The sequence below is a fragment of the Phascolarctos cinereus genome, unplaced genomic scaffold (genome assembly GCF_003287225.1).
Source record: "Phascolarctos cinereus isolate Bilbo 61053 unplaced genomic scaffold, phaCin_HiC Scaffold_2;HRSCAF=192, whole genome shotgun sequence".
NCBI lineage: Eukaryota > Metazoa > Chordata > Mammalia > Diprotodontia > Phascolarctidae > Phascolarctos > Phascolarctos cinereus.
The window spans coordinates 409,845,822-409,856,875 of record NW_027555625.1 but is presented as its reverse complement, the minus strand read 5'-3'; the positions used below and the strand labels follow the sequence as shown (position 1 = coordinate 409,856,875).

Below are 11,054 nucleotides of genomic sequence, written 5' to 3'. Positions count from 1 at the left end.
CATTCAATCCAAAATCACGATGTTCCAGTCGTCAATAAAAGAGCTCAATTTTCTTGAATACCAAATTGATATAACATCCCTTGGCTATAACATTCATGTAATGTGTGTGTCTGACAGCCACTTGTAATAAGGTGAAAGGTTCTTTTGTGTCAGTGGGGTGCTGACAAGTCCACATGGAACCTTTCTAGTATCCTTCTCTAAAGCCACATTCAACTCTATGGGCGTACAGTATATTCATGTGTGCAAAATAAACAAGTGTCTAAAAACACATTTGAGTTAAAAGTTTTATTCATTCAACATCTCACATTACAAATATTTAAAAATTATATGCATACTGGTATAAATAGTCATTTGCAAACTATTTAATAACATTAATTTTCACTAGCACTTCAACAAATGAACTCTTTAAAAAAAGGAACTGTGTTATATAACTTAGAGTAGAACATACAAAAATATGAACTTAACGTGAAAATGACTTTAATAAAAAATGAATTACCCTTATTTAAAATGCTATAATAAATACTACAACCTCCCCATACACAGTAAAAACTATATGGAAATTCAGCCAAGTAGTACAATTAACTGACATACTTAAATAACTTTTCCTTCTGATAATATGAGCAATACATTGGAAAAAAAAACACATCAGGGATTAGTAAAAACTAGACACCCACTTGCTAAAAGTTTCACTTCCAAAAAATATAACAAAAATCTGATGAAAATTATAAAAACTAATTATACTTTAAAATTTAAAAATATAAAAAATAAAACAGTTGAATACAATATTGTCCCAATTCTTACAATGCTATCAATCACAGTAGCTTGAAAATAAGATAATAAAATAAAGCAAATGACCAAAACCTCTTTTATTCCATTTTTTAAAAATAATCTCAAATTTACATTAGTAGAAAGATTGATTTCTGATTCTTTTCTTTAGAAACACCAGCAAGAAAGAGGATTACTATAACAGTAGAAAATGACATTTTTAAATGTCTGCAATTAAAAACAAAGAAGTACACTGCAAAGATCTTTCAAAAGTCTGAAATAAGTATTGCACATAACAACTTGAAGTTAACTTGCCACAATTCATCACATTCAAGTTTTAAATCACCTTTTAACAGAAGGTTCAACTCTTCAAAACAAAAGGGGTGAATTATCAAGTCTTTCCAACAGCACTCTTATAAAATGCTAAATTCATTCACTGCAAGTTTTATTTTGCATTCTGCAGAGGTCTGTGTATGGAGAAGTATATATACTATACCAAAGCATGGGGCCAGAGGGACAGGGAGAGGGTTCCTTTACATAGAAAATAATCAGAAACACTTTATTTTACATTGCAAAAATAACCATGTAATTACTCTGTAACTACATTGTAAATACATGGCTGGTGCCATGCTGGTACGCTAGAACTACATGCTTGGGAAATTGGAAGTGATACCCTAAGATCTGTAAACTAATTACATGTTAATTATGTTTTGAGTTACATGGTAACTCCCAACTACAATCCCATGTAATCTGAAGGACATGTCACCGCTAAAGTCCAGAGTAATAGATATAATTGTTTATGCCCTGTAAATTGAAGTGTAACCAAATAATCTGCAAACACGCTTGTCACACAATCACCACAAGTGGATATTAGTAGAATAACAATTTCTTACATTAGTCATGCATACTAACATTACATACCTACCACATGGCAGGCTCAGTTTTTCTTAAATATAATTTAAAAGAGCAGACATCTCTGAATCAAACACCGAACGTCAATTTGTTAATATTAAAAATGGCTAAACATTCACCAAAAACGTCTGCATTGTGTATAATTTAAAAAACTTAGTAAGAAGCTGTAGACAATTTTGATGTTACTTTAAATTTCTACCCTACACTTATGCATTTAATTTTCGAGGAACTACAGTGTTATCTGTCACTTTCATGCTTTTTTTTTCCTTTAATTCATAACTTTACATATACTATTTCTTAAATTATATGTACACCAAAGAGCTGGTGCTGGGCTAGGATGTTTAAGCAACATGCTTTCTCTTCTCTGCAGATTCTAAAATAGCATTGCCAGTGCACAACATCCATAATTCCAAATGTATGCAGAGCACTGAAATGTATAAAAAGCAGAATATAAGAAAATAAAATTTATTAAAATTATTTATATTAAAAAATGAAGTATATGAAGATCTCTCAGTAATAAAAGTACAAAAAGCTACTCTTTGCAATATGAAAAATTGAGGTATTGCATAAAGAGATATCCCGTCAGTGAAAAGTGTGCCTAAAAATGCTCACTGTTGGAAAAACAAGATATACAAAAGTAGTGCATAACAAATATACATTATGTGCATGACAAAATAAGTTAGCTACAAAAACACTGTACCGAAATTCAGCAGGTCATGTACAAAGGGAAAATTATTATTCAAAGCTAGTTCTCAAACAGTGTTATCTCTTGTAATGTTAACTCATCACACCTGTTTACTGAGTAGGAACAGCACAGTAGCACACCCCAAGCCACCTACAAGCATTAAGGAAACGAAAGAAAAAGGAACAAAAAAAAAAGGTAAATGACCAACCTAGAATTATGTAGTTCAGGAGAAAAGGAAAAGTCCTTGACAATCTACAATAAGAGCACCCTCCATTTGCATTACAGCTGTCCATATTTTCAGGGATTTCACTAAAAGCAGCTCCCTTTCTATACTTGACTACTTAAGACAGCAAATATCTCCATTTTGACCTTTGGAAATCAACAGGTATAGTTCATTAAAGCCTGTATTGGAAAAAAAGGAAGAAAGAAAGAAAGAAATGACTGCTTCTCAGAAAGATAATTGGGTGGGGTTGGGGGGAAGGGGAGGAGGGGGTCACAGACCAGGTGTTTCCACAGCAGTGCTGAAGCAAGTCTTTGGTTTTTAAATGTCTAAGATGGTACTTTTAGGTAGCACAGCTAGCAAAATTGCCGTCCAATTTTTTCTATGTATCACACACTGCTGAATGATCTTTTTAATGATGAACAGGGCATTAGTAAGAGAATGTCAATTCAAATAAAAGTTAATCTCACTACCAGAGCTTCAAGAGACTATTTTAAGCATGCCCCTTGAAGCATACTGTTCAACATGTTATAATACCTTTCCAAGCTAGAATTTATTTATAATAAAGCATGCATTACTCAATGAAGTTGGCACTTCAAACATTGTGACTATGTCTCATGCTAAGTTCTGAAATTGTACTGTTATTTATTCTATAGGAAGAGTAAAGATAGACATATGTACCTTTGCACAGATTTACACAGCTATTGTTGAGCTCAAACAGTGCAAAACGCTTTGCAACTACTTTGCTTGTTCAGATTCATCTTCTGTGTCACAACTGCATTACCGGGTATTCAAAGTGACGTTACATTTAAGAGTGAGCCAATCAAGCAGCCAATTTCTAGGGTGGCATGAATTTTTGTTTTCTGAGTTTCTGCTATTCAGTGCAGTCACTGTAGCACAGAAGCAGACCGATATCCTTGAGGTATCTCTAGGTTTTATTTTTTGTTTTTTTTTTTTCTTCATGTCAAAATGGAGATCAAAGGCTGGCACCTGATGCGTGTTAGTAAATTAGGATATAGAGTTATCTATAACATCAAAAATAAAATCTATACATTTGTTCACCGGGAGAGGAAATGCTAGTCTTTCCACTAGTTGTCTGTGATTCTAGCTTTGGTAGGATTCCTGGGGCTGTAACCAGAGAATTTAGCTTAAAAATAAATAAGTGCACTCCCCCCTCAGTAGTAACTTGACCCAATTTTTTTTTTTTTACATTCGAAACTTTTTAAAGTGTTTAGATGGAAATATATCTAGCTCTGCCTACTTTACTATTTTTTTGATGTGGTAGTAGCTCAGAGGCACAACAAAATTATATTCAGCCTCCAAACCCTTAAAACATTAATTATAATGCTGCTTCAACCTTGCTCATGCGTTTGTATCACTTTACCATGCTCTTTCCTGTTAAAAGGTTAATTGTTACCTTCTTCCATTGCTGTTAAGATTAAAAAAAAAAGGGGGGGGGAAAGCATAAAAGGAAAAGGCAAAAAGCACTTCCCTGGGGAAAAAGTGTCAGAATAGACTGATAGTGTTATTGTTGCATGGTTACTTTAATAAAAGTATTCTTATATGTTATATTATTAACAATAATTTAATTAAAAAACCAAAATACTCTATTGTTTCATTTCTCTTTTTAATATTTCTCTCTCTCCTCTAAGAAAATGTTACACGAGGTTTGGATTCTCTTGGTTTGGCAAAAACAAGAGAACAAAACTTCAGTGCAACATGACATCGATACGAAAAGGAGTTCAATACAGTTTTCAATGACATAAGAATCTACAAAACACCTATATTATAGGTCATTCTTTTCATTATACTATCGTTAAGTTACAGCCTACTACAAAAGGGCATGCTGTTTGGAACGGGGAGGGGAAGGGGTCTGCATCAACAGAAGAGTGCACTTATTTTGAGGCCTGCACATAAGTACTGCAGTAATCATTTAGTTCCAGCGGAATGAAATATGTCTAGGGCGATCTCCCCCTTCCTTCACCAGGGGCTTGTGGAATTCCCTGCCTGCGCGAGAATGAATAGCAGCCCAGCAATATTCACAGTAATACTGTAGACAGGTAACATTAGCACAGAAAAATGGAGCAAATTTCCCCCCACAACGGGCCCCCTGACATTCATCGCACAGCTGATCATCCAAGACATATGGCTTAACTTCCACCTGCAATTAAAAAAAACATATATGTATTTTTCAGTGGCAGCATACAGCAATAGTTTACCATACATATCGGTCTTTATCACCTGTCTAAATGAATTTTTCTCAAGGTGACTACACCTAAAAGGTCAAGAGTTCTATCTCCCAAAGTAAAGAATGGTGTTCTTCAGTTGCGTCTGACTCTTGGTGACCCCATTTGGGGTTTTCTGGGCAGACACTGGAGTGGTTTGCCATTTTAAGTGACTTGCCCAGGGCATACTTCTAGTAAGTGTCTGGGGACAGGTTTGAACTCAGGAAGATGAGTCTTTCTGATTCCAAGCCCAGTGTTCTATCCACTGCACCATCTAGCTGTGCTTGGGGGGATGGGGATGGAGGGTTGGAATCAGGAAGACTCATCTTCCTGAGTTCAAATGTGACTTAACATATTTACTAGCTGTGTGACCCTGGGCAAGTCATTTAATCCTGGTTGCCTCAGTTCCTCATCTGTAAAATGAGCTAGAGAAGGAAATAGTAAACCACTCCAGTATCTTTGCCAAGAAAACCCCAAAAGCAGTCACAGACTCAAACATGACTGAAACAACCCCACAACCACAAAACAGGGAATGACTAACCTCTAAAAAACTTTTAAGACTTTTAGATCCATCATGATCCTATTTTTGTTATAAATTATTAAATATTTGCAAAACATGGCATGACTTCATCAGGGATCATAGAGCAAAGCTAGCTGTTAAATCAGAAAAATGCCAATTAAACCTGTTTGGGAGGTTTATAAAAATAAATAGACATTTGAAATAATAAACTGGGATTTTCATCAGTGCTCTGTGCTTTGTATAGACTTCATCTGGCAGGTAAATCAGGAAGCATAAGCTTAAGAATTTCAGCAAAAGTTCTGCTGCTAAGTTGTTACAAGGTTCGATTCACCTGTATTACATTTAAGCCACAGAAAAATAAAGGGCAGAAAAATGGCCATTTGAGAGCATGTTTTCTCCATGGATTGATATCTGAGCACAATGATTTTCAGTTCTAACAAGAAATGCTCTCTGGCTTTGAACCTAAAAGTGAGATACAGGTACCTGAAACTAGGCCCAATACACTGTGTATAGGCCAAACCCATCACCTGAACCTCTCAGGAACAAATATACTCTAGCTATTACTTTACCAACTAGACCTGCCAGGTAAATTTTTTTTTTATGTCTAAGGGTTATGAATACAAAAGAGGAAGAGGGGAAGGAAAAGAAAGAGAGGAAAGGAAGGAAGCCAGAGTAGGGAAGGGAAGTTACAGTAGGGCATTGGCTAACTCCTTAAATGCTAATGAGGAGACTCAACAAACATGAACTGATGATATAAGGGGAAGAATCAGGAGAAGGATGCTAGAAGGGAAAAAGAAAAAAGACATGCCACAACTGTGACATTACAATTTTTTTTCTCCCTTATTTAGAAAAGACTTCATCAAAAATATAAAAATAAAAAAAAAAATCAATAATGCATGAGTTTCCAAAGACTTCAGTACTGTGAAGATGAAGGTATTATGTTACAAGAAAGCTACTACCTTGTCTCAAGTGGGTCAAAAAAGTAGGACTTATTCATTGGAATAAACCTAACTGCCCTCTCTAACGAAGCGGATAGTCTTATGTTTATCTAATAAACAATAAGAATAATTATACGAACCCAAGCAGACTGTTCTCCATTGCCATAAGCCTTGAAAATGACAAACCAAACACAGTTGAATATTGTAGACCGAAGTGGTTAGGACACTCATAGAAAAGAAAATTCCTTTTTAAATATCTTAAAAAAGCATTGCTTGGCTCTTGAGTTAATTGTAATTAGGCCTCGTTATACTGACTGGGAAAGCTGGAGGATAAAATAATTTGAAAAATACAGAGAACATCACATGAAATATTAAATTTTATGGAACATGTGTGTATGTATGCTGCAAATGCCACCTGCCAATTTATCTGGATCAAATCTTTGCAGGGATGCATTCAGAGAGAAAGCATTTTTATTTCAATTTAGAGTATGCTTTAGCTCTTACCCGTTTATCAATCTCGCCATGCTGTAGCTGGACAAAGCGTGCACTGATAGCAGCTATGTAACTCTGTTGATTTGAAAATGCAACCCGCCCAGCTCCTTTTGGATACTTCAGCTCAGGATCAGTGTCAATTCCAGCATAGCACACACCTCCATAAAGTCGATCCATTATCATTGCAAGCTCCACTAAATCAGAAAGCATCATAAAGACATTTAAGAAAACAGGCTTATGTTTCACAAAGCCTACTTTGGCACAAGGCATGTCTTGGAAAACATTGTAGACGTTTATTTATAATGCTAGGGTCTCTTCATTAGTATTAGTAACAGGTACCACCAGCATTAAATGAATCATTCTCTTTAAATACTTATTTATATGATACTATGGCATGAACCAGGAACACGGGAGTCTTCAAACAATCCAGCAGCGATGGAAAGCACAAAGACATTCATTGGTCAGAATCTTGTCAGGTATTCCTAATTTTGTGGCCGTATTTATCTACATCAAGTTCAACACTATTTGCTAAATTTGCAGTACACAAAGACAATGTGCTTTTTCTTTTATTATGTTGCATAATTCTGTAATCAGAATCCTGTTTCTTATATGCTTCTCTATGAAATTCTAAGTTTCCTGAAGACAGGTTTTGCTCATTCTGTAATTAGAGCTCCATAAGTCTGGAACATGCTCTGAACCCTGTCATTCAGAATTCGTGAATAGTCACAAACACTAAACAGTAAAGATAAACAATCTGCTTCATCTTGAAGGTTTTTTTTTTTAAAAGCGGTTATTTCATGCTACAGATACTCTTCTAAAACATGTGATTCTCCTAAGCATACCAGCTCGTAATGGTCGAGGAACACCACCAACAAAAATGGTTTTTCGTGGATCAAGAGGTTGAGAACCATCCATCACAAAGTCACTATCACTGAGATTCCAAGGCCGTATCTGTACCTGGAGGTTTCCAAAACAAGAATTTATCACCTCTAATACAGATTTGTTGACAAGAATTATGTTCTTAACATTATAAACATTTCATACCTAAAGCATTTATTTCCTAATTTGCAAATCTGAAGCTTTTTTAAATGTCTATTTATTTGATATGCACATGAACCAATATCCAGACTCCTCTGGATAACTTGTGTTCAGGAATTCCACAGATGAGGCTTCCAAGGCAGCTTGAGGTATTGGACAGAATGCAGTTCTTGGAGTCAGGAAGACATAAATTTGACTCCTACCTTAGACACTTACTAGTTGTATGACCTCGACCAAGTCCTTAAGCTCTCTTAGCCTCAATTACTTTGTAAAATGAGGATAATAACTGCACTTACCTCTCACGGGGTTGGTGTGCGGATCAAAAGAGATAATAAACATAAAAGTACTTTGTAAACATTAACACTCATAAAAATGCTAGCTCGTATTAATGCTCCCTGTGTGACCTCCCAGCAAGTCACTAAACCTCCCTCACCGGTGGAATGAAGGAATTGGACTAGATGGCCTCTGAGATCCTATGCAGCTCTAGATCAGTGACTCACTCATTCATCATTCATGAAGTAACTGTCCAGAGACATGTAAGCTGGGGGTTATGTGATGATACCCCCAACTCAGTAGAGGTGGTCACAGAATTTAATCACAGATGATGAGGTTTTAATGTGGTAACAAGGTATTAAACTAACTATAAAATTGTAGCCATACTTGGTAAGCCCTCTATGAACTGTGAAGTTCTTTCTCAGATGGAGTCAAAAGTAGTCACCTCCTTGGAAGAGCAAAAATTGGACATGCCTTTGCAAGGCTTTACCTAAGTTCTGAGGAGTTCAGAATTGCAAGTAGGGAGCTGCCTGTGGAGGAGATCCTCTGCAGGGAGTGGGAGAGAGGGAAATTCTCTCTCCTCTTTGTCCCTTCTTCTCCCTTCCCCCATGACTTTGTAGCTAATTTGTTTGCTCAGCCAATCAAATGGTTCCCATCTCTGACTTAATTAGACAAGTGTTTCCATATCATAAAGGTAACAGCAGGTGTTCAGGTATTAACGCCTTGTTTAATCCTCATTACTTCATCACTTGTGACATTCTGTGACTATTGTGAGTTAGGGGAATGGAAATCACAACCTCCTTTCTCATACATACATACATACACAATACTTTTTAATAAAATATAGGTTGGCATCCCCTAATAACCACTGATCAACTAGTATATGCCCAGGAAATGCAAATTAATTTCAATATTTATCTAAGCAAAAGCAGTAGTAGTGCTACTAATGCTAGAGAAAGTTCATAGCATATTTCAAAGTCAAATATAATTTTCATTACCTGTTTTTTGTTGATTATACTCATTTTCCTCTACAATATAATGGCTACACAAAAAGTGGTAGCATAGGGTATTTAAAACTGCATGCAAATATCTACTAAGGTTTTCCCTTGAATATACCATGACAGTGAGATATCTCAAAAGTAGTCACAGTGACCCCACAGGATATACAAAAGTTGGTTGGGAGAGTATTTCCAGCATGCATACTTTAGTAAGATTGTAGAGAACTCCTGACTTACTAGGCTCCAGAACAACCTTAAATAGCAACAAAATCAGTCTGGGATGACTCCTAGCCCAAGTAATTGCCAGTCATTAATCTAACCTTCATAGGTTCAAGATCAATCCAGGGGGAATACAAAGCGATGGATTTAGAACAAGCCCTGGGTTCCAGTTCCTCCTATACCAACTCACTGGTGGTGTGACCCTATAGACAAAACCAGATAAATCCAAAACAGAGAAGATGAGGAAGAGAAAAATCAAGGGAAATTGCACAAAGGCAGGGAGGAAAGGTTCCTAGAGCCATTCATAAGAAAGGGACACCTGAAGTCATGGAAGCTGCCTGTAAAAAGAACCTCTTAAAGAATGCACTAGGAAGCAGAGCCAGGAAAATAATCCACATGATGACTACAACAATGTAAATGGAAAGGACAACAGCCACAAAACAATCAGACAATGAATGCTGTGAAATTATTAAAAAAAAAAAAGTTTTGTCCCAAAGAAGAAATAAGAGAAAGTACATGGTCAGATAATGTCCTATTTTTTTCCACTGGTTTTGACAGGTTTTACTGTATTTTTTCTTTTCCTCTCTTTCTTTCTTCTTTTTCCCCCCTAAATTCTTTGTTATAAGAGATGGCTATCTGGGAGAGATACAAATGGAAATCTAGACAATAAAAAAATAAACAGATCAAAAATATGTTTTAAAATGTACTAGGAACTATAATGATTTTTGGTTTGAATTCTATCTAAAAACATATTAATCACACAGGTCATATCAGATTGGTTAAATTTTTTCAAAGTCTGCAGATAGCAAAGAAAGCTTATATCTATTTGGAGCCGGATCCTTTAGTTTCAGTGAAATCTGACTTACTGGCTTATCCTTGATAGTGGGACTGGATACACAAAGGTAGAGTTTCCCATCTTCTTCAATACAAGCATCAATCAAAGCCTGAACAGAGCTTTCATCTTGGAATAGCAAAAATGCATATCCTGAGAGAGGGGGGAAAAAAAGAGATGAATGGCAGTATTTTCTCAGGATTCAAATTTATAATACATTTTATCAATAAATCATATCTATGTTATCAGTGCAAATGAGGATAGCATTTAATCTCTCTGTTTCCTCTTATGTAAAATGGGGATAAAACTTATACTACATTCCTTGTGAGGAAAATTCCTCGAAAAATTTGAGGCACTATAGTAATACTATTAGCAATTCACATTGATTAAGGGATTAGGCTTGAACATGGAAAGGGAGAGGGAAATCCAAAAAGAAACTTAAAATAATATCCAAGACAAGGTTTTTGACTGGAAATCTGATAATACTATGGAATACACTAAGCTTCCTAATGAATTCCCCTTTTCCCCCCAAATAATGAAGCACCTTTTAAAATAAAAGTTATGTTCAGAATCTATGAGGAAACTTTTTAGAAGACAATTTGTAAAAACCAAAGCCTAATCAGGAAACATGCAATTAGGAGGCAGCAAGTATGGTGTGGCAGAAAGAGCATAAATTTAAATCTAGAACATCCGGGTTCTAGCCTCTGCTCTACCACTTGGTTACTGGTATAACCCTAGGCAAATCATAATCTTTCTGAACCTCAGATTCCTCATCTATAAAATGGGACTAATAATATTTGAACTATATATCTCACAGTTATTGTGAAGAAAACTCTTTGTAATTCTTACAGCAGTATGGAAATGTGAACTATTAAAAGTGAAGCACTTAATTATAATGCTAATAAACAATTATTTTAAAAACTAACAAAATATACAA

General features: G+C 35.6%; 1 protein-coding gene across 9 annotated transcripts in view; it reads right to left on the bottom strand.

Annotated features, from left to right (window-relative positions):
• Positions 1 to 3,513: 3,513 nt before the first annotated feature.
• CPEB4 (cytoplasmic polyadenylation element binding protein 4) overlaps positions 3,514 to 11,054 on the bottom strand; it is a 73,870-nt gene continuing 66,329 nt past the window's right edge. For 5 of the 9 annotated variants that reach the window (XM_020969138.2, XM_020969137.2, XM_020969139.2 and 2 more), the window contains 5 exons: positions 10,152 to 10,270; positions 7,600 to 7,714; positions 6,770 to 6,951; positions 6,406 to 6,435; positions 3,514 to 4,743 (listed from right to left, as the gene is read on the bottom strand). In XM_020969138.2, the coding sequence (XP_020824797.1) occupies positions 4,516 to 4,743; positions 6,406 to 6,435; positions 6,770 to 6,951; positions 7,600 to 7,714; positions 10,152 to 10,270 (674 nt within the window). In that variant the 3' untranslated portion in view covers positions 3,514 to 4,515. The remainder of the gene's footprint in view (positions 4,744 to 6,405; positions 6,436 to 6,769; positions 6,952 to 7,599; positions 7,715 to 10,151; positions 10,271 to 11,054) is intronic. The other 4 variants (XM_020969141.2, XM_020969143.2, XM_020969145.2 and 1 more) reach the window with 1 other exon arrangement.